Raw genomic sequence first — 23761 nt, forward strand, 5'->3', positions numbered from 1 at the left:
GCATGAGATCTTGGCAAGTTTGAATTTCCTGTGCAATACGGAACAGGTTCTCCTCTCATTCAGTCTGCTGAGTCAGGCAGCTGTGTTGCTCCTGCCTCTCTCTAGCTATCCGCTTACGGCGAGTCTGATGGGTAACTGCTTTCACTTTTTCCTTCTGCAAGGTCTCTACCTGGGTCTATTGAAGACTCTGCCAACTGGTTCCAGGATTGTCTACGGGTGAGTCACAACACCGAACTGTGCAGCTTCCTTTTTGGTGGCAAAAGAGCACAGGCTGCTTCTGTTGCTCCCCTGGAAATCCAGCAGATGGAGCTCTGATTTAGTCACTGGATTTTCTTGGCTTCTACAATCTTTTTCATTCTTCTGTATTTGACATCCTGAGTTCTCATCAGCTTTAGCTGTCCTGGAACGACATCGTCCTTAGTCTCCTTAATAACATGAACTCCATCCTGGAGTTTAATCTGAATCTTTTTTTTTTTTTAATATGTGTGTGTGTGTATGTATTGTAAAAGTAGATGGGTCCATCTGCAGTGCCGGCATCCCATTGGGCTGTCAGTTCAAGTCCCAGCTGCCCCACTGCCAGTCCAGCTCCCTGCTAATGCACCTGGGAAAGCAATGGAAGATGTCCCAAGTGCTTGGGCCCCTGTACCCATGTAGCAGACCTGGGAGAAGCTCCTGGCTCCTGGCTTCCTATTGGCACAGCTCCAGCTGTTGTGACCATTTCGGGAATGAACCAGCGGATGGAAGAACTCTTTCCCTCTCATGCTGTATCTCTTCCTCTCAAATAATAAATAAATCTTAAAAAAAAAAAAGGAAGGAAGGAAAGAAGAAAAAGAAAGGCAGAGTTACAGAGAGAGAGAGAGAGAGAGAGTGAGAGAGCGAGCTCTTCCATCCACCTGTACACTCCTCCCCAGATGGCTGCAATGGCCAGAGCTGAGCTGGTGTGAAGCCAAGAGCTGGGAGCTTCTTCCCAGTCTCCCACGCAGTTGCAGGGGCCCAAGCACTTGGGTCATCTACTGCTTTCCAAAACCATAGCAGAGAGCTGGATCAGAAGAGGAGCAGCCAGGACACAAACCAGAGCCCATGATATGCTGGTGCCAGAGATGGAAGCTTAGCCTGCTACAGCACAGTGCCAGCCCCAAGATTAAAAACAACAACAACAAGGGAGTGTTACAGGCAAAATTATGCCAATAAATTTAACAAGTTAGATGAAATGGACAAATTCTTTGCAGAACACAATCTATTAAAAGTAAGCAAAGGGGCAAAGGAGCCAGCATTGTGGCATACTGGGGTAAAGTCACTGCCTGCCATGCCAGCATCCCATATGGTCGCCGGTTTGAGTCCTGGCTACTCCACTTCTGATCCAGCTCCCTGCTAATGCTCCTGGGAAAGCAGAAGAAGATGAGCCCAGGCACCCCGACGAGAGATCCAGAAACTCCTGGCTCCTGGCTTTGGCCTGGCCCAGCCCTGGCCATTGCAGCCATTTGGGGAGTGAACCAGTAGATGGAAGATCTCTCTGTCTCTGTGTCTCTCCCTCTCTGTAACTCTGCCTTTCAAATAAAAAAAAAAAAACTGAGCCAAAATTAAATAAAAGTCTTAATAGCCTTATCTTTACCAAAGAATGTTATTACAAAAATGATCCCTATAACAAACTAGAGGCCACATGATTTCATTATTGAATTTTGTGAAATACTAAATAATATTATTAATCTTGCACAAATGCTTTCAGGAAACAGAGGAAGAAGAAACACAACTTAACCCTTTTTAGGAGGCCAGCACATGCCTGGTACTAAAACTTAAAACAAAAAAACTTTATCAGAATATTTAACACCAACTATATTTTATTATACAGTATTGAGAAATTATTAACTTTTTAGGTGCAATAATGGTAATAAAAGACCTTATCTTTTAGAGATACCAAAGATACTTAGTATCTCTTAAACACAAAAGGAAGTACTAGTGGCTGGTGCTGTGGTGTAGCAGGTAAAGCCGCCTCCTGCAGTGCTGGCATCCCATATGGGTGCTAGTTCGAGTCCTGGCTGCTCCATTTCTGATCCAGCTCTCTGCTATGGCCTGGGAAAGCAGTAGAAGATGGTCCAAGTGCTTGGAACCCTGCACCCATATGGGAGACCTGGAAGAAGCTTCTGGCTCCTGGCTTTGGATCGGCCCAGCTCCAGCCATTGCAGCCTTCTGGGGAGTAAACCAGTGAATGGAAGACTTTCTCTTTCTCTCTGCCTCTGCTTCTCTGTAACTCTGCCTTTCAAATAAATAAGTAAATCTTTAAAAAAAAGAAAAAAGAAATACCAGAACATTTATAGATGAATTGGTATGATATTTTGATTTTGCTTCAAAATCATCTTGGTTGAGGAGAATAGTTGAGGGAAAACAATAAAACAATTAGCCACGAGTTGATAATTATTGAAGTTGAGATACAGATACATGGGAATTTATTGCACTATTTCCCTCTCCTTTGGTATATGTTTGATATTTTCTACAGTACAAAACCAAAGATAGGGGCAGGTGTTATGGCACAGTGGGTTAAACTCCACTTGGGGTACCCACATCTCACAATGGAGTGCCTGGTTTGAGTCCCACCTCTGTTTCCAATCCAGTTTCCTGCTAATGCACCTGGGGCAGTAGATGATGGCTCAAGTACTTGGGTTCCTGCCATTCACGTGGAGATCCAGATAGAGTTCCTGGCTCCTAACTTTGGCCTGGCTGTTGGGGGCATTTTGGGAGTAAACCAGCAAATGAAAGAGTCTCTCTCTCTCTCTCCTTCTGCCTTTCAAATATATAAATGAATAAATACAACTTTTTAAAAATGAAAGATAATTGTAAATGAATAAAATACATTAAATATGTAAGACCTACAGATTGATAGCAATTTTAAAGAGAGTAGAACAAAAAGTTTCTTTGGGAAAAAAAAAAAAAAAAAAGAGTGGACCAAATCGCCGGACACCATTAGCAGTTGCTAGGACACCAACTTTGAAATTAAGAGAAGAGATTTAGCATTTATCTGACCATTCCTGTATGAACTTTACTTCAAATATTCCTGGAAGATGTGAAAAAGTTTTTCTGTATAGAATTAGAGCCAGTAAATGTAGAAGAAATAGTAGAATTAGCAAATCACCATTTTGAGGCTGGCAAAGGCACAGTGGGTAAAGCCACTACCTGCAACGCCAACATCCCATATGAGTGCTGGTTTGAGTCCCGGCTCCTCCCACTTCCAATCCAGCTCCCTGCTAATGTTCTGGGAAAAGCAGCGGAGGTGGCCCAAAAACTTGGGACCCTGCTACCCAGGTGGGAGACCTGGATGGAGCTCCTAGCTCCTGGCTTTGGCCCGGCCCAGCCCTGGCTGCTGTGGCTATCTGGAGAGTGTACCCGTGGATGGAAGAGTCTCTCTCTCCGTTTTTGTGACTCTGATTTTCAAATAAACAAATAAGTCTTACCCAAAAAAAAAATCAACATTTTGTAATTCCCAGTGAAAAGACCAATTTGTAAATCATCAATGGGTGGTAAAATAACTTGGTGAAAAGTTGACAGGGAATCTTAGAATGCCTGCCAGCATCAGGGTACCACCATCTGAAAACAAAAGGGGGCAGGACCTGAAGTGGCAGCAGAGGAGAGCTGTCCAACCAAGAATACCTGCACTGTGTGGAATAAGTGAAAAATAAATCTTTATTGTGTTAAATCACTGAAATACAGGGGCAATTCATTATGGAAGTTAGATTTCTGTAAAAGTAGAGCATATATCATATATATTATATATAAGCACACAACACATAATTATATATTTTCTCAAATACACATGGACGTCCAAACATATACTGACACATTTGCATGTATGCCCATGTCAGGGAAAGGAATGAGAACAGGGATCAGGGATCAAAAGACAAAAATAAAACAAGAGGCCTAGCATCAGCTGTGATGGAATTCAACACCCTCTGAGGAACACGGTTTACCTCCGAAGGAATAAAATAAATAAAAGGCTTAAATGGAGGCAACTAACCTATCTCTTGCAGGAAGAGGAGCACAGGACGGTTCTGGGGAACACCAAGTCTGCTGGAACCCTCCCTCCACTAGGCCATCAGGAGAGTCTTACATAGCTCCTACACGGAGACTTTCTCCTGGGTACAGGAGGCATTTGCCATCCTTCAGATACAGGGGCTGGACCTGCCGCTTCCCCGCTCAGCACCACCCCTCACGTCAGGCTGACGAAGTCTGGATAAAGCACACAGGTCCACCTGTATGCAGACAGCTGGGTGCGTCCTCCTGTCCTGTGGCAGGGTGAATAGCAGCCCCTCCCCAGAAGATGTGCACCCCCAGTCCCCAGGACCTGCGACTACGTGGAAAAGGGGACTTTGAAGATGTACTTAAACCACGGATCCTGAGATGGAGGAGCCTGGATTATCCCTGTGAGGGCAACGCAGGGGCAGCACTGGAAATCACAACGTAACTCTGGTGTAGAATCAGAGAGGGGGAGGGAGGCAGCGGGCAGAGAAGGCAGAAGATGCTGTGCTGCTGGCTTTGGAGATGGAGGAAGAAGCCGCGCACTGAGAAATGCAGCAGCCTTTAGAGGCTGGAGAAGGCGAGGAAACAGACTCCGCCCCAGGGCCTGGCCTGTCAGCCTTGACGTCGGCCCAGTGACACCGATTTCAGATCTTGGACTTCCGGAACTGTAAGAAGGAAGTTTGGTTTTTAAGCCATTGAATTTGGGAAGAAACGAGTACACTGGCCCTGTGCTCTAGGGGGGTGGGGTCTGCCTCGTGGGGAGGGTTCCTGCTCCAGGTTCACAGTAGGCTCACTTCTTATCCTTCTGACTTTGAGCACATTTCTAAGGAACAACCCAGGTAACAATGTGCTTATATGGATGCTAAGAATTAAGGAGAAGGCTTTACATCACATGGCTTATAAATGATGAACTTTTCTTTTTTCCTTTTACTAAGTCACATGTCCCTGTGGGTTTTCACACATGCATTTTTCCATTCACTGAAGAGGTATAGCTGAACACCCAGCGTGTGCCTGGCACCGCAATGAGCTTCAGTCCACTACAACCCCGAACGCTTCCTACTGAGATGGAATCTGAGCTTCTGGTCAGCCCCATCCCAGATGCAGGCACCTGTTAGACTCGCCCACCCACAGGGTCTCATGTCCCCTGGATGGACCCACCCAGGCCAGCACTGTCCCGAATCCTCCCAGGCGCTGTTTTGCAGCCACTACGAGCAGTCTCATCTCTGCCTTGACCCCCCGAGCCCTGACAGAGGCCCCAGCACAAGTGGGTGGCGGCAGGCTCTCCCAGTCATACTTTCAACACCATTTTCATCTCAGCTTCCCATCTCTCTGCCTGTCCTTCCCTTCTCCCCATAACCCAGAGCCTCAACCAGTCAATCCCAAGGCAGGCAGGAGGGCCCAGGGATGTGTGTTCACTGGGGCTCCAGGGCTGCTTTGGTAGTGAACTGGAGTGTAAGGTAATCAGACAGGATGCAGCACCAGGGTAGACCCTCCTGTCCACCTCTCTGGCACCAACACTCTCGGGTGCCTACCCGTTGACCTGTAATTCCCTGACCATGGAACCCCGCCTCTGCAAGCTCCGCTTAGGCTCACGGAGCCCCCTCTTCTCACCTCCAGGTCTGAAATGCAGAGCTCTGCCTCCATGTCTGGAGCTACTTGGTCCTTCCCAGAAAAAAAAAAAAAAAAAAAAAAGAGTTGAGTCTGGGATGGATTTTTATCACACAAGGCCCAGACTAGTCGACCCTCCACCCAGTCCAGGCCCAATTCTCTTACCTCAGAGCCTGCCGCTCTCTCTCTAAAGATGAGGTACCTCTCCTGGGTGGGATGGTGACTCAACCATTCCAGCAGGGAAAATTGCTTTCAGTCCCTTTGGGCTTCAGTGGTGGTAACAGCCCGGCCAAGTGTGGAGCTATGGGCATTCGATCCAGGTTCTCTCCAGACTTACAGTGTATGACACTGCCCAAGTCCATGCCCTCTCTAGGTCTGATTCTCTAATTTCTCTGGGTACTGAGGAGACTGATCTTCTAGAAGGCTGTATTTTTAAATTTGAACTTGGAGGTTCCACCCAGCAACCCTGGCAATGGCATGTCATGACCACAAGGGGGCAGACCACATCTTCGTTTCAGAAGTTTGACACTACCTGAACCAGCGATCCTCCAAAAGGAATAAATACAATGGCTTCCAAGAAGGGCCCCTACCTAAGGGCACACTACCAAATGGCTACAGAATAGGGATTTGGAATAGGAAATTCAAATTCCTCCCCTCAACAGAAGTCAGGAGCCCCAGGCTGGTGAGGAGTGGTGGACAGCAGAGGCTGAGGATGTTTTTCCAACACTTTGAGGGGCTGGGAGGAGAGAGGTCTCAGGGACAGCCACCTACTAAAGGTATTGCTCCAGGAGCCTCGAGGCGGGAGGCGCAAATCAAGACTTGAGGAGTTAGGGTATGCAGACATGGTCACCTTGGCTCCCTGCCCTTCCCCTCCCCAGCACAAAGTGGAAAGCGGAGAAAGAGCAAAGTTACTCCAGAATCTGGGGGAGACTCTACCAACTCAAGAGGGCACTGTGAACAGCCCGAGAGCATAATCTTCCTTCCTTTTTTCCCTCCAATGATCTAATCACAGGGCCCAACATTGGAGCAGTTACCCAGGGTTCAAAGGGTTAATTCCCAAGTGTTCACTCTGACAGGAGTCACAGTCCTTGACCCACTCTCCCCCTATCTAGTCCCTGAGCCCGAGCTTGGTAGCTTTCCTGAGAGCCTTCTTTGGTGTTATTGCTAGAGCCCTGGAACCCGGGCCCAGAGCCAGTCCCCTGCTTCCTCCTAGGGTCTAGGAGTCAGGGGCTTGCTCTAAGAGACAAGGGTGAGAAGCCTTTCCCCTGTCCCTCCTCCCTCCATGACAGAGCCCAGGGACCAAAGAGCCTCTGTCTTTCCCTGCCACACCCCCACATTGTGGTCCAGACAAGGAGATTCCTTGTGTACCAACCTCAGGCAGGCATCCTTGTGACAAACGGTGGGAGGCTGGGGATAGGGTGGGGGAAGGGTAGTCATGGGGGGGTGACACTGCCACCCCACCCCCACCCAAGATTCTTGTACACCCCCTAGGCTCCCCACAACAGTAGGGAGAGGGGGTCAGGACTCATCTCCATATAAAAGGCCTGAGGAGGAAAGAGAAAGGGAGCTGGAAGACAGGAATGGAGCCAGCAGGGACAGGGAACGAGGAGGGCTGGGGGTGGGGGAGGGACCCCGACAGACTGAGAGCCAAAGGTGAAGGCCTCTGGCAGTTTCTCTCCCAAAAAGCACAGAGACCACTGGAGCGAGGCATCCAGCAGGTGCAGCCACAGAGGAAGTGAGACCCCTCCCAAGGACAAAATGAGAACTCCGTTTTAAAAATAAGAATCTTCTGAAAAGCAGCACCAACAGTACACAGCGAGGAACCTTCCTGCGACTTCTCCCTCACAAGAAGTAATGGTATGGACAGGAAGTGCTATGGTCCCACTTGACATCAGGGGCTCAAACACTGACCTATCACCAGCCAAGGACTGGTACAGAGGAAAGGCTAGTCCATCCAGGCAGGAAATGACATCACTCAGCAGGTAGGAAAGAGTGGGGCTACCAGCCTAAAGGCTTCTGGGAGGGCCAAGCCATGGAGGGTTGGCCCTGAAAGTCCAGGTTCCTCTTCAATCTTTTGGCCATGAGGCAGGGGCCCAGGCTTCTAGACTGTGGATAAGGTAATTACACCTCTGTCTCTTCATCAGTGGTCTCCTAAATTCCTTAAGCCCTTACCAAGTCAGGGGTAGAGAGGGAAGGCACCATCACACCAGAATTCCGGGCCAGGCCTCCAGAGTCAACGTCTCTATAGAAATAGCTCTAGGGACCGAGTAATTGAGAGATGAAGGCAGAGGCTCCCTAGGGACCAGAGGGCTGGTGAGCTAGGTTTCCATAGTGATGTCCATGCAGCCTCTTCCTAGTCCCAGATTGGGGGAGAGTAAATTTTGCAAGAGACCGGGCCGAGGGGTAAAAGAGCAACAGGAATACAAAGGAGTGGGAAAGTCATTACAAGAAGGTCACATCATCCTGGCACTGCCCCCAGTACCAGTGACTCTCAAAGCCCAGCTGAGCGCTCTCCTCCTCTGGGGACTCAGGAGTTCCGCCTTGCAGCCCCTCCCCTGGGGGCTTCCACACGGATCTCAAGCTCCCTAGCCTGCTGGCTGTCAGCTCCGCCTCCGTCCTGGCCCTCTCCCCACTGGGCAGAGCCTTTGCCCAGTTGGTCTCCGGGTGGGGAGCGCCAGGTGGGCCCTGCTCATCCAGCTCGCTGGGGGCCACGGTGTCCAGGAAGCTGCCAATAGAGACGCTATCCAGGCGGTCAGCCGAACTGGCGTCCGGCAGGCTGTCCCAGCTGCCTCGCCTAGAGCGGCCTGGGCTCCCGCCCGTCAGGCTGTATTGGCTGCTGGTGAGGCTGCTGCAATGGCTGGTCAATGTCCCCCGCTCCTCCAACAGCCAGCGCACTGCCTCGATGCCCTCATTCAAGGTCACCAGCTGCTGCAGGATCTTCACGTCCACGGCTCGCAGGTAAGCCTGGAGGGAGTGGGAGAAGGAGTTAGTTCTGGATTTGGGGCCAAGGGGTTCCGCAGCATGTCTAAGAGGCCTACTCCACGAACTGTGCTTCACTTTTTTTTTTTTTTTTTTTTTTTGACAGGCAGAGTGGACAGTGAGAGAGAGAGACAGAGAGAAAGGTCTTCCTTTTGCCGTTGGTTCACCCTCCAATGGCCGCCGCGGCCAGTGCACCGCGCTGATCCGATGGCAGGAGCCAGGAGCCAGGTGCTTTTCCCGGTCTCCCATGGGGTGCAGGGCCCAAGTACCTGGGCCATCCTCCACTGCACTCCCTGGCCACAGCAGAGGGCTGGCCTGGAAGAGGGGCAACTGGGACAGAATCCGGCGCCCCGACCGGGACTAGAACCCGGTGTGCTGGCGCCGCTAGGCGGAGGATTAGCCTAGTGAGCCGCGGCGCCAGCCTGTGCTTCACTTTTAAGAAGCCTTGAGATAGAATGGTTTGGGGCGTGGGTTTCAGAGGCAGCCAAACTGCTGCTTGGAATTCCAGCTGTCAAAATGAATTATGCTGCTGCTCGGGACACCCGCATCCTCTATCAGAGTACATGGTTTCAGTCCTGGCTACTCCTTGCTTCTGATCCAGCTTTCTGCTAATGTACCTGGGAGACAACGGATGATGGCCAAGTACTTGGTTTCTTGACACCCATATGGGATATGTGGGTGGAGTTCTTGGCTCCTGGCTTTGGTCTGAGCTGTGAGCATTTGAGGAATGAACCAGTGGACAGAGGACCTCTTTCTCTGTCATTCTGACTCTGACTTTTAAAACAATAAATCTTAAAAAAAAAAAAAAAAATTAGCTCTCAGGGTGGGTGTTTAGCCTCGTGGTTAAAACACCACTTAAGGGGCCGGTGCTGTGGTGTAGCGGGTAAAGCTGCCGCCTGCACTTCCAATCCAGCTCTCTGCTATGGCCTGGGAAATTAGCAGAAGATGGCCCAAGTTCTTGGGCCCCTGCATCCACGTGGCAGACCCAGATGAAGCTCCAGGCTCCTGGCTTTGGATCAGCTCAGCTCTGGCCATTGCACCAACTGGGGAGTGAACCAACAGATGGAAGACTTCTCTATTTCTCTGCCTCTCTGTAACTCTGCCTTTCAAGCAAATAAATAAATCTTGGGGAAAAAAAAAAAAGCACTTAAGATGCCCATGCCCCACATTGGAATGCCTGGGTTCAACACCCAGGTCTGGCTCCTGACTCCAGCTTCCTGCTAATGCAGACCCTGGGAGGCAGTGATGTTTGAGTAGTTGTGTCCCTGCCACTCACATGGGAGACCTAGGTTAAGTTCCCAGTTCCGGGCTGTGGCTGGGCCTTTGCGGGCATGGGGGTAGTGAACCAGCAGACAGGAGCCTGCTTTCACTCATACACATGCTCTCTTAGAAAAAAGTTGTAAAGGTTTTTCAGCTCTGCCACAGATTAGCTATATGACCTGCTTAAAACTGGGGATTCTTTTTTTTTTATCTTTGCGCTTCAGTTTCCGTGCTTGTAAAACAGGGCTAAATCACTCTTTTCACAAGTGGCTGTAAGGATTTTGAGATGAGATCTACTAAGGACTCAATACAGTGCCTAACACAAAGAAAAGTCTCAGAACATGTTAAGTATTGGGGCCTTTGGCGTTGTGCAGCAGCAGGTTAAGCTGCTGCCTGCCATTCTGGCATCCCATATGAATGGTGGTTCGAGTCCCGGCTCCTCCGCCTCTGATCCAGCTTCCTGCTAATGCTCCTGGGAAAGCAGCAGAACATGGGAAACCCAGATGGAGTTGCAGGCTCCTGGCTTTGATCTGGCTCAGGCCCAGCCATTATGGCCATTTGGGGAGTGAACCAGTAGATGTAAGATCTCACTCTCTGTCTCTCCCTTTCTCTCTCTGTCACCCTGCCTTTCAGATAAATAAATCTTAAAAAAAAAAAAAAAAAAAAAAAAAAAAAAAAAAAAAAAAAAAAACTTTAAAAAAAGTTAAGTATTAAAATCCCATCCCACTGAACTCTGATCTTCACGTTTAGGGTATTAACTATCAAACTGGTCCAGATTCGCCAGTAAGATGTCCATAGGGCCCAAGACTAGTCCAACCTGAGAGTGAACCGGGAAGACGAGGGCTGGGGAACAGAGGGGACTAACCTGCTTCCCTGTGCTCTCCAGGAAATCACTAGCAGGTCCTGGAGGAGGGCAGGCTTGCCCCCCCACCCCGCCCCCCAGTGGCTGGGGCTCCAGGACCTCCCTCCGCCACGCACAGCCTCCCTGTCTGCCCTGGAAGTGAGTCTGCCTTTGTGGGTCATCCCCGGGGGTCCCTCGCAGCTCAGGGGCACAGGTCTGAACCTGTGCCTCCGCGGCTGCTTGGCAGCATCAGGGGCTTCGCGGCGCTCTGATTCCTAAGTACGGGAGCACCGGGATCCTCGCCCGCTCCGGGAGAGTGAAAGCGGAACACCTCCACAGCTGGCACCCCAACTTCTTCACGACGGTGCCTGCCCTGTGACCCTAAGACCCTGCCGCATTACATCACAGGTGCACATCAAGAGGCGAACGGCTCCACGGGTTTTGTTGTCAACAGTGATAGTTCCTCCACCCCACTTTCTAGAGACTGCTGTTAATTTTCTAGTCGTTGACTGGTTCCTACCTCCTCAGCTCCAAATAGCATGCTTACATCCCTACTTCTTGATTCTTAAGCTTGGGCATTTTCTGTTGATTTCCCACACTACAGAGGTTAAGGGTTTAACTTTCATCCCCTCCTTACTCCACTTCTGTACAGAAATCCTTCCCATCACCCCATCTCCCCCTCCTCCCACCAAGCAATAATAAAATTATTCAGTGTTTGCCTTATTAGGATATTCACAGCTAAGCCTATATAGTTTCCAGAGTGACTTCTAAAATGTCTTAGGATTTTACATTCTCCACAGCACAGCCTTTGTTATTTCAGCTAGTTTGCTATGAGGTTCTCAGTACATCATCCTCAAATGTCCCGCCCCTTGTCTGAATTCCCCTCTCAAGCCTCTCAAACACTTCACGGCTCCATCAGGGCCTCTCCTCAGAGGCACGCCTTGTTTCTTAGAGCCCGTATCTTTTTTTTTTTTTTTTTTTTTTTTTTTTTTTTTTGACAGGCAGAGTGCACAGTGAGAGAGAGAGACAGAGAGAAAGGTCTTCCTTTGCCGTTGGTTCACCCTCCAATGGCCACTGTGGCCGGCGCGCTGCATCCAGCGCACCGCGCTGATCTGATGGCAGGAGCCATGTACTTCTCCTGGTCTCCCATGGGGTGCAGGGCCCAAGTACTTGGGCCATCCTCCACTGCACTCCCTGGCCACAGCAGAGAGCTGGCCTGGAAGAGGGGCAACCGGGACAGAATCCGGTGCCCCGACCGGGACTAGAACCCCGGGTGCCGGAGCCGAAAGCAGAGGATTAGCCTAGTGAGCTGCGGCGCCGACCCCGTATCTTTCTTGATTTGCTCTTTCATGGAGTGAGTGGTGCTCTCCCTCCAATAGCATCCCGAGAAAGTCTGCACAGGAGGTAAATCTGCAGAAGGTTTGCACTTTTTAAAATATTATTCTCAGGGCCGGCACTGTGGTGTAGTGGGTAAAGCCGCCGCCTGCAGTGCTGGCATCCCATATTGGCACTGGTTCGAGTCCTGGCTGCTTCATTTCCGATCTGGCTCTCTGCTATGGCCTGGGAAAGCAGTAGAAGATGGCCCAAAGCCTTGGGCCCCTGCACCCACGTGGGAGATCCGGAAGAAGCTCCTGGCTCCTGGTTTTGGATCAGCACAGCTTCAGCTGGTGCAGCCATTTGGGAGTGAACCAGTGGGTGGAAGACCTCTCTCTCTCTCTCTGCCTCTCCTTCTCTCTCTGTGTAACTGTTCAAATAAATAAATAAATCTTAAAGTAGATAGATAATCTCTTCACAGTGTTATTAGTCTGGCTAGATGTAGAAAGTTGCCTCCCTCAGCGTGTAAGGCACTGTTCCATTATCTTCTGATTTTCAGTGTGTAATGCTGTTCTGGTTCCTGATCCTTCCTGTGCGACCCTCTTCCTACTGCTGCTGCAAGTTTCTAGGATCACCTCTCTGGTCCCAGTGTTCTAAATCTCCGCAGAAATCTGCCATGGCGTGTGTGGTGTGTTTTCATCATGGAGATAACTGCTCGATGGACCATTTGAGAGGTCTTTCTCTTAAAGGAAAGTATTAATACATTAGATCCTCAGGATCACAGCAAACGCATGAGAATCACTACAACACAATTCTCGTGTTGTGATATTAATGCAAAGAGAACAGATTCAGTGTAGTTCGTAGATAAAATTCTAAGACTGTGAGGATACTTCCCTTCCTCCCTCCCTCTGGGAGATGTTCTTTAATTATTTCTTTGATAATTATTTATCACCCAATTTTTCCTGCTCTCTCTGGGAATTTTGCTATTTGGGTAGAGGATGTCTCTAATTGACCCTGTTTTTTTTCCCTCTACCATATCTTTCTATATTTACTTCAGTTTCTGAACTATTTCAACATTACCAACTCTTCTTCTGAATTTTTCTCTTTTTAAATCAGGTTTTTATTTCCAAGTATTGTTTTCAGTTCCCTGAGTTTTCCTTTTTTTTTTTTTTCATATAGCTTCCTGGTTTTGTTCATTGCTGCGATATCGTCTTTTATCTCTTTAAGGATATGATTAATGCTTTTTGTAAGTATTCATTTCCCTATGTTATCTTCACTGTATTCAAGTAGCACTTTTCTATTTGTTTAAGTCTATATAACCAGCAGGCCAGATATCCCATGATCTTTAACTGCTGTTGACATTTCAGAATGGTCAGTCAAATGACTGAAAACTGGGTGGCAGCACTGTGGCACAGCAGGTTAAACTGCCACTTGCAATGCTGACATCACACACTGGAGTGCTGGTTCAAGTCCCAGCTGCTCCACGTTTCTGACCAGCTCCTTGCTAAAGCGCCTGAGAAGATAGTGGATGATGATCCAAGTGCTTGGGCCCTGCCACCCACGTGGGAAACCAGGACGGAGTTCCTGGCTCCTGGCTTCAGCCTGGTCCAGCTGGCCCTGGCTGTTGCTGCCATTTGGGGAGTGGACCAGCAGATGGAAGATCTCTCCCACTGTGCCTTTTGAATAAACAAATAAATCTTTCAAAAAAGATTATTGAAAACTCTGTACTTCCGGGAGGCTTGCTTCACCACAGGGCCTATTTTACTGGGGAAGTCTGAAGTCAGTATTTTTTCCCCCTTTGGGTTCATCTCTTTATTCAAATTATACCCATCAAGAGAGTATAACTTAAGCAAGGCTGCCAATATTCTGGAAGCCAAGTAGGCATACAGGTCAAGAGGGGCATTTCATGATATTTAGTACATTTCATAATATTTAATACATTTGAATTTAATCCCTCTTGCCTCAGCTGTACTTGGTATCTTCTAGTCTGGAGACCTTCTGCTTATTCCCTCTCTCTCTCTCTCTCACACACACACACACACACACACACACACGAAGGGGCTTCCAAAGGCTCACAGAAAATGAGCATTATCTTTTTCTTTTTCCTTTTTTTTAAGGAGTCCCAGGTACATCTTGCCTTATTATCAGTTTTTTTTTAAGATTTATTTATTTATTTGACAGGCAGAGTTACACAAAGAGAGAAGGACTGGCAGAGAGAGAGAGAGAGAATGAGAGAAAGGTCTTTTATCTGCTGGTTCACTCCCCAGTTGGCAACAACAGCCGGAGCTGTGCCGATCTGAAGCCAGGAGCCAGGAGCTTCCTGTGGGTCTCCCACGTACTTATTTATTTGAAAAGCAGAGTGAAGAGAAAGAATGAACCAGTGGATGAAAGATCTCTCCCCCCTCCCTTCTCTGTATCTCTGCCTTTCAAATAAACAAGTACATCTTTTCTTAAAAAAAAAAAAAAGATTTATTTATTTATTTGAAAGAGTTACACAGAGAGGAGAGGCAGAGAGAGAGAGATGTCTTTCATTTGATGGTTCACTCCCCAGTTGGCCGCAAAGGCCGGAGCTGCACCAGTCCAAAGCCAGAGCCAGGAGCTTCTTCCAGGACTCCCACATAGGTGCAGGGGCCCAAGAACTTGGGCCATCTTCTACTGCTTTCCCAGGCCATAGCAGAGAGCTGGATTGGAAGTGGAGCAGCCGAGTCTCGATCCAGCGCCCATATGGGATGCCGGTGCTTCAGGCCAGGGCATTAACTCTCTGTACCACAGCACCGGCCCCTAAACAAATAACTCTTTAAAAAAGGTTGTTTTGATATATTGATACCATCTCATTTAAAGGTTTACCTTAAGAAATGAAAGGAACATATTAACACGTCTAGCATACACTGACAAGTATTAGTTAATAAATGGTAACTGTTTAGCTACATATTTCTGTCATCCACTTTTTTTTTTTTTTTTAAGATTTATTGTATTTACTTGAAAGGCAGAGTTACAGAGAGAGAGAGAGAGATATTTCCATCACTGATTCACTCCCCAAATGTTCGCAACGAAGCCAGGAGGTGGGAGCTTCTTCCAGTCTCCTAAGTGGGTAGCAGGGGCCCCAAGTACTTGGGCCATCTTCCACTGCTTTCCCAGGCACATTAACAGGGAGCTGGATCAGAAGTGGAGCAGGCAGGATTTGAACCAGTGCCCCTATGGTATGCTAGCGTTGCAGGTAGCAGCTTATGCCACAGCATCAGCCCTGGGTCCACTTATTTACCATGGTTTATGCATAGAACAAAAATTTATACCTGGCACTGTGTATGTTTGGAAGATATAACAACTCTAATTCAATTCAACAAGTGATTATTAATAATTACAAAGATACTGAAGAAACTGTCTCTGCTTAACAAGAGCTTGCAGTTTCAATAAGGAGCCATGGACAAAAATAACTGAGCTATCACACACTGCACAGACTACTAAAGACATGTGACAGAGGAAAGTATCTTCAATTCTTTGGTCCTGGGGACAAATATATTAACAGTGAAAACACCAGTGATAGTCCTTTACCAAACTAAATGCATTAAACAAAACTCATACTACAGATGCGCTGCTGCTGGTTTCCCTTCCTCCTTTCTCTCTCCAAACCTTATGACTCCAGTCTTCTGCTGGCACCTGGTTACGCAGTTAGGAAGGGGATCCTACAATATGACTTTAAAATTATTTATCAATTTTAATATAGACAAGTACCTTTTTAAAGTTATTATTTGAAAGGCACACACACACACACACACACACACAGACCTTCCATGCACTGGTTCATTCCTCAGATGTCCACAATATCTGGAGCTGGGCCAGGATGAAGGCAAGACCCTGCAATTCAATCAAGTCCTTACACATGGGTGGCAGGGACCCTAGTACTTCAACCATCCCCTGCTGCCTCCCAGATATGCAGTAGTAGGAAGCTGGAATCTGAAGAGGAGCCAGGACCCAAACCCAGGCACTCCCATATGGGATGCTGGCATTGCAGGCGGCCACTTACCCCTCCACACCACAGTGCCAGCCCCTACATTATGATGTTTATACAAACATTCAACTAATCTTTTTTTTTTTTTTCAGTCCCATTTGTTTTTCCCAGCTCCATGAGTAACTGGTGCTTCCAACTCCTAAGATCTTTGAGGTTTTTTTTTTTTTTTTAAATGTTTATTTATTTTCATCTACTTGAAAGGCAGAGCAAGAGAAAGTGAACAAGCAAGAGAGACAGAGAGAAAGAGAGAGAGAGATCTTCTGCTCAATGGTTCACTCCCTGGACACCTGCAACAACCAGGACTTGGCCAGGGCTGGGCCAAGCCCAAGCCAGGAGCCAGGAATACCATCTGGGTCTCTCACATGGGTGGCAGGGGCCAAAGAACTTGAGCCATCACCTGCTGCATCCCGGGATGCATTAGCAAGAGGTTGGATTGGAAGAAGAGTAGCCAGGCCCCCAACAGGCATCCAATACAGGATGCTGGCTTCCCAAGCAGCCTATCCTACTGTGCCCTTAAGAGAAAATGGGTTGCTTTTGAATTTTTCCTGCTGCTGGTTAGTATCCGGCTTTTTTCAGGTCTGAGTTAATCACCACTTTCTCTCTGCTTTTCAGTTCCCCTAACTTTGTTCCTGTTATCTTCTCTTTTATTCTCATTGTCAGAATGGATTTATGCCTTTAAAAATAATCCTTCTACTGGCTTTTTAGTGGAGTTTCAGAAATGAATGAAGGCAAGTACATGCGTTCACTCTGCCATCTTCCACAGGAATTCTCACAGACTTTATTCATTTTTCAGGCTTAGCTCCAATGCCTTCTCCTCTAGGAAGTCTTCCCACCCTTCCTCAAGATAGAATTAATCCATTCAATCATGGAACAAATATTTATTCAGTGTTTCTTAAAGGTGTGGCACTGTGTTAGATGAAGGAAAAAAAGGCACTATTTCTTACGCTCAGAAAGTTCACAGTCTACTGGATAAGAGAAGACAATGGGGCAGGCCTTTGGCCTAGTGGTTAGGACGCTGGTTGGGCTGCCTGCATCCCATCTCGGAGTGAGTCCCAGCTGCACTCCCAATTCCAGGTTCCTGCTAATGAGCACCCTAGGAGGCAGCAGGAGATGGCTCAAGCACATCTCTGTGATCCACCTGGGAGACCTAGACTGGGTTCAGGGTCCCGGCTTTGGCCTGGCCCAGCCTGGCCACTGCGGGTATTTGATGAATAAACAGAGAGCTAATGGCATCTCTCTCTGTCGCCGTCTCTTATTTTTCTTTTTAATTGAAAAACAAAGTTAAGGGGCCAGTACTGTGGCACAGTAGGTTAAGCCACCCCCTGTGACACTGGCATCCCAAATGAGCACCAGTCTGAGTCCCGGCTGCTTCACTTCCAGTCCAGCTTCCTGCCGATACGCCTGGGAAAGCAGCGGGAGATGGTCCTAGTACTCAGGCCCCTGCCACCCCTGTGGGAGACCTGGATGGAGTTCCAGGCTCCTGACTTTGGCTTGGTCCAGCCCTAGTCGTTGTGGCCATTTGGGGAGTGAACAAGCAGATGGAAGATATCTCTAACTCTTTCAAAGAAATCAATTTAAAAATCTTTTTAAAAAATAAAACAAAAGCAAAAACAAAGGTAAGGCAATGAAGCGAGTCGTTAAAATTCAGTGTAGCGAATGCTGGAGAAAATGATGGTGCAGAGGGTCTAACCTAGAGGCCCTTAACCTGACCAGGGGAGGTGAAGAAATGTTCCCTCGGATAAAGGGCAGAAGCTGAACCTTGAGGCTTAAGTAGAACTCAGCCAGACAAAGGGTGGAGAGAAGCACACCAACCAGAAGAAAAAGTACATGCTCGGGGCTGGCGTTGTTGTGTAGTAGGTAAAGCTGCTGTATACAGTGCTGGCATCCCATATGGACGCTGGTTCTAGTCCCGGCTGCTCCACTTCCGATCCAGCTCTCTGCTATGGCCTGGGACAGCAGTAGAAGATGGCCCAAGTCCTTGGGCCCCTGCACCCACGTGGGAGACCCAGAAGAAGCTCTTGGCTCCTGGCTTCGGATAGGCACAGCTCCAGCCATTGCAGCCATCTGAGGAGTGAACCAGCAGACGGAAGACCTCTCTCTCTTTCTGCCTCTGCCTCTTTGCCTTCCAAATAAATAAATAAATCTTTAAAAAAAAAAAAAAAGCACATGCTCCCCACCAATTGGAAGTGATCTTTCTCAACACACACAGTCGCTTCCAGGAGCCCCTCCTTGGGCTCCAGCAATACTTAGCATTCTGCACTGACACTGTCTGGCTAGCTCCCTTCTTCCCAAGTCCTGACAGCAGGTCCTGCCCAGGCTATTCTTGGCCCTTCAGGTGGCCCCTAGGGCTGGGAAGGGGCAGGGCGGGGAGGGCTGGGGCAGAAGGAATCTGAGGAACAGATTCTGTAATCCACGGTTGGTCATGGGATTCCCTGCCTGTGACAGCATCACTCTCCCCAGAATGGAAGAAAGCGAGGCTTTCTGGCCAGAAAAAGCAGCACTCATTTCACACTCTCTCTTTGGAAGCAGAGTAGAGGAAAAACAGCTGAGCAGAGCTACAGCCTCAGAAGCTACTCAAACCCCATTCTCTTCCCAGGAGGATTCGGATTCCCTCCTCCTGTCCTTGATAATACATAGACTGCCTATGCTGGGGTCCTGCTGGGGGCAGCCTCCGGCCCCAGGCAAAACGGAACCTGCAGGAAAAGACCCAGCCCCAGCAGGCAGGTTCCACAGGCACAAAAAGTGAGGCGAGGAGAGACAGGGCCTGCTCAAGATCACACAGTGATTCAGAAGCACAGCCAAGACTTGAACCCATGCCTTCCCGCTTCCTGCCTATAGCTGCTTCACACCGGCTCCGCTGTTGGCTCTGCTGTTGCCCTAGCAACAGTTCTTTGGGTGGGAGAACTAAGGAGGGGAGGTTGCATTGTTTCCCATTCCCACGAAACCCAGGGTCTCATTCCAGAGTCTGACTCATTCACTCATTCTACAGCAGAAGAAGGGTAAGAAGAGCCCTAGAGGCAGGACCGACCTTGGCCACAAGGGCAGGACTGCCCCTCCCTGCATGGGAGCCCCAGGGAAGAAGGACAACTGCAGGGCAATTCTTAGAGGGCTTGCACCAGTCTTGCCTCCAGTGGCCCCAGGGAAACCCCTGCCCCACCCCTTGCTCCTCTAGGTCGGAGACTGAGGACTCCAAGCCTGAGGAGGGTGGAGGGAATGCTAGGGCCCCTCTCCTTGTCCTGGCTCAGGAAGGCTCCCTAAGTTGTACCCTTTACATCCAGCCTCATGCCCCAGGCCAGCTGGGTCAAAAATACAGAGAGAGACAATCAGAAGTGAAATGTACCCCTACAGCTTATAAACAGGTGGTCTCCACCGAAGCAGAAGAGAGAGGCAGAAAGACAAGGCGTGGCGCCTCCAGGCTCCTTGTGAGTTCAGGAAGCTCCTGAACCAGCACCTGCAAGTGTATCCGAGGTGGGGGAAATGATGACCACTTTTCTCATTCCAGTGATACAAAACGTATTGTAAAGTGTCCAGCACAGAACAGGTCTCAGTTGTAAAGATGCAAAGTGGTGGTCAGCAGACCTGGGTTCAAATCCTGGCTCTGCTTTTCACTTTTTTCATGACCTTGGGCAGTGAGTTAACCTCTCTGTGCCTGGTGTTACCTGTGTTAGGCAGGTATTCCTTACCTAACAGGGTTGCAAGAGAATATCACATAAAGGGCTGGGCACGATGCCGGCACATACACAGTCAAAGTTCCTTGCAAAGCAGGGCAGTCCAGGTTGTCTCTTTCTAGGCCTTGGGCTAAAGTTTGCACAGTGAGGTCCCCCCCCCCCCCCCAGCATAGCTGGATACAGTCACAGCCCTGCTCTGGGTTTGGCACTTGCCTCCAACCTTCAAGGCCAGGTGCACACTTGGCATCCAAGAACTACCCCCAGGGAGCCTCCCTTGACTGCTCCGCCCATCAAGCTCTCCTCAGAGTCTCTAATTTGGGGCCTGAGCGGGAGCCTCTCTGACCTCCTCCCTTTGCTTCCTCCCAGAACTGGGCACAAAGTGGGGCTCCAGGAAGACTTGGCTGACACACTCACAGTCAGCTCCTGGTCTGGGGCCAGGGAGCAGCGGGCAATTCCTCAGCTCTCCAGAACTGGCTGCAAAGCCGTGGCAGGTGTAAATCACCCCTTCACCGGAACCAGGGCTCTGGGGAGCCACCTAGGGCCCTGGGGAGTCTGTGGGGGGCCCCAGCTGCCCTTTTGGCTCAGAATCTAGACCAGCAGCAACTGGGATAGGGGAGGGCTGCTGCCCTGTGGCCTCTCTTTGCCAAGAAGGTGCGGGGGAGGAGGCTGAGTCGCAGGTGAGGGGACCGAAGCGCCGGCTGCTGTCTCTGCTGAGTCTTGGAACTTTCAAATGCCCACACCAAGTGGGGCTAGGGAACGCGGAGGCGGGGTCTCCAGCGCTCCAGTCCGCTTTCAGCGGCTCTGCCCTTCAGATCTCTTGTGTGCCGAATCCTAGCGAGAACACCCCCCTCCTCACAGGAACCAAGCCCATTCCCAGTTTGCAGGAAGAGAAAGACTGGCTGCCTTGGGATGGGGGCTGGGGGAACGAGTGGCCCCGTACCGGGAGGACGCTGAAGCGTGCTGCGATAGGTTCTCTGAACTTCCCAGCCCCCCCCCCCCCCAATTACTCGGCAGGAAAAACTTCCCAGAGCCTGCGTCTCCCAGCCCTAGTCCTCAGGACGCATCCACAGCGCACTCACCCTCGGGGGACAATTAAAAGGACGTCACCCCACCTCCAGACCGGGCTTTACGACAGATCTGGGAGGGACCCCAAGGAGTTAGGTGGGGACTCTCCAGACCACCTCCGGGGGCGTGAGTCCGTCCCTTCCAGCCCTACGCGGGGGGACTCATCCCGCACACTCACCAGCTCCATCCTCAGCGCCATGATCCTGTCCCCCAGGCCGTGGCCCGTTCCGGGCGACCCCGGGAGCAGCAGGGCGCCAGAGGGTTCCGGCTCCCACTCGCCTCGCAGCCCACGGAGCAGCCCTTCAGGGGTCTTCCTGCCCACCTTGCCCTCCACGTCTCGCAGGTCAGGAGTCTGGGACTCCACCGGCCCCTCCATGCGGGCCCCAAGCGCGAGCGGGGATGGGCGGCCGGACGCTGGGGTCCTGCTCCCGGGGGTCTTTCTGTCGCCCCTGCTAACGCGGAGCGGAACCGGTGGGTCCCCGCCCGGCACTGCGCGGGGGCGGGAGGAGGGCGCCGTAACTCTCAGAAAAGCCGCGCAGAGCCGTGTGAGGCTGTGTCTCCGAGTGCTGCGCACACAACCCCTGGCCCTGCGTGCCGTGAGGCTGGGCGATCCTACGTGCACCCGGAGAGCTCAGCGCCTTCTCCCTACCCCGGCGCTGACTCCAGCTAGGCACGCAACGAGCACCCAAAATAAACGTTTGCTGAATGAAAGCGAAGCCTTAGAGATGTGCGAATTTCAGGAACAGAAGTCTCAGAGAGCTGCACAGAAGGTTTGGAAGGTTTCCTGGAGTAGGCCAGCTGGAACTAAAACGGGCGGGCGGCTAAAATCAAGCTAGCCACCTGCACACACTCCCCGGGAGCTGGAATTCAGACGAAAGGAGTGGATGGCCAGTGAGGAGCAACCAGTACTGAAGCCCCAGGGGCCTGTGCATCACTTGCCAATCTTAAAATGCAGGTTCTGATCCTGTAAATCTGCAGGTGGGGCTGAGATTCTGCTTTTCCAACAGGCTCCCAGGGAATGGTCATGCTGCTTGTGGGTCTGGGGACCACACTTTGAGCAACAGGGCTATAGAAGATGTTTCCAGAGCCAAGGAGGAGCCATGAAAAATTTGGTTTGGTTTTGGCTTTTAACCCAAGCAACTCCAGTCCATGGTTACAGAAGGCTGTACCATGAAGACAGGTGCCCTGGCCCTTCCCTTTCACACCTCCAGGCCCCACTCCCTAGAGGCAACCACTTTTAGTTTTTTTTCCTGGTGTGTACACTCTGAACAACAAATAGGCTAACAGCACCACTTCCTAATTTTAAAAAAAGATTTATTTATTTATTTGAAATACAAAGTTACACACAGAGAGAAATCTTCCATCTGCTGGTTCACTCCCCAGTTGGCCACAACAGCTGGGGCTGGGGACGATCCGTAGCTAAGAGCCAAGAGCTTCTTCTGGGTCTTCCACATAGATGCAGGGGTCCAAAGACTTGGGCTATCTTCTACTGCTTTCTCCCAGGCCATAGCAGAGAGCTGGATTGGAAGTGGAGCAGCTGGGACTTGAATCGGCGCCCATATGGGATGCCGGCACTGCAGACCATGGCTTTACCTGCTATGCCGCAGCACATGGCCCCACCACTTCCTACTTTTAAACATTGTCTATTGGCTTCCTAATGAGATAACTACAGATACCTTTCTCCATGACTACATATTTCCATCATTATTTCTAGTTCATATGATTGTATCCTTTGTAATTTAAGTTTTTCTTAAAGTTTTTTTTTTTTTTTCTGAGAAAGGGGTTTTCTTTTCTCTCTCTTTTTTAAGCATCTATCTATTTGAAAGAGCAATAGAGAGAGGAGGAGAGGCAGAGATCTTCCATCCACTCCATTATGGAATGCACACTGCATCAGAACACCGGTCCCAATGGGAAGGTTTTAAATCAGAGACTGGCAAAACATTTGCCTTTCTGAAAATTTACTTTGCATTTAGCAGGGAGAAAGGATTAGGATAAAAATCAAGGAGACTAGTTGGAAGACAAAAGACTGAAAATGGCTTGAGTCAGGGCCTTGTGAGGTTAGAGAATTAGACCACAATGGAAGACTGTTTAGAAGGTATGATTGATAGGATTACATTAACTTATTTATAGTATTTTTCAATAAACTTTTGTTCAAAAATCAAATGAATGATTTTAACAAATACGATGGAGTGCCTACCAAGTACCAGCCTTGGGAGCAGACTATTTTTTAAAATTTATGTATTTATTAGAAAGACAGAGTTAGAGGCTGGCGCCGCGGCTCACTAGGCTAATCCTCCGCCTTGCAGCGCTGGCACACCGGGTTCTACTGCCTGGATTCTGTCCCGGTTGCCCCTCTTCCAGGCCAGCTCTCTGCTGTGGCCAGGGAGTGCAGTGGAGGATGGCCCAAGTGCTTGGGCCCTGCACCCCATGGGAGACCAGGAGAAGCACCTGGCTCCTGCCTTCGGATCAGCGCGGTGCGCCGGCCGCAGCACGCCTGCCATGGCAGCCATTGGAGGGTGAACCAACGGCAAAGGAAGACCTTTCTCTCTGTCTCTCTCTCTCACTGTGCACTCTGCCTGTCAAAAAAAAAAAAAAAAAAAAAAGACAGAGTTAGCGCAAAAATATCATCTGCTGGTTCACCCTCCAAATGGCTACAACAGCTGGGGCTGGGCCAGGCTGAAGCCAGGAGTCTGGAACATTCTGGTCTCTCATGTGGGTGGCAGAGGCCCAAGCACTTGGGCCATCTTCCACTGGTTTCTCAGGTGCATTAGCAGGAAGCTGGATTGGAAGCAGATCAGCTGGAACTCTAACAGGTGCTCCTGTGGGATACCCGCAGGGTCGCAGGTGGCAGTGTAACCCACTGTGCCGGGCCAACCCTGTGAGCAAACATTTCTGAACTGGCCTGTCCCGGGTGAGAAACATAGCGAAGGGTGACTCCCAGTTGTTTGGCTTGATGCAACTCACCAAGGAAGTGAACCTAAAGATCAGGGAGTGGGAGATGACTCCAGC

At 49.7% G+C, this 23761-nt stretch overlaps 1 protein-coding gene across 2 annotated transcripts; it reads right to left on the reverse strand.

Moving 5' to 3' along the window:
* Positions 1-3657: 3657 nt before the first annotated feature.
* On the reverse strand, positions 3658-21360 carry LURAP1 (leucine rich adaptor protein 1). 2 transcript variants are annotated; one of them, XR_007923646.2, is made up of 3 exons: positions 20931-21360; positions 5782-8580; positions 3658-5670 (listed from the first exon to the last, which is right to left on the reverse strand). XR_007923646.2 is itself a non-coding variant. In XM_002715128.5 (2 exons), the coding sequence occupies exons 1-2, from the start codon at positions 21126-21128 to the stop codon at positions 8059-8061; spliced, it is 720 nt and encodes a 239-aa protein (XP_002715174.2). In that variant the 5' UTR covers positions 21129-21322; the 3' UTR covers positions 3658-8058. The 2 variants fall into 2 exon arrangements, 1 of the variants encoding a protein (XP_002715174.2); XM_002715128.5 differs by having other exon boundaries at positions 3658-8580; positions 20931-21322.
* Between the last annotated feature and the right edge of the window lie 2401 nt (positions 21361-23761).

Source organism: Oryctolagus cuniculus, chromosome 7 (assembly GCF_964237555.1).
Source record: "Oryctolagus cuniculus chromosome 7, mOryCun1.1, whole genome shotgun sequence".
NCBI classification, from domain to species: Eukaryota; Metazoa; Chordata; class Mammalia; order Lagomorpha; family Leporidae; genus Oryctolagus; species Oryctolagus cuniculus.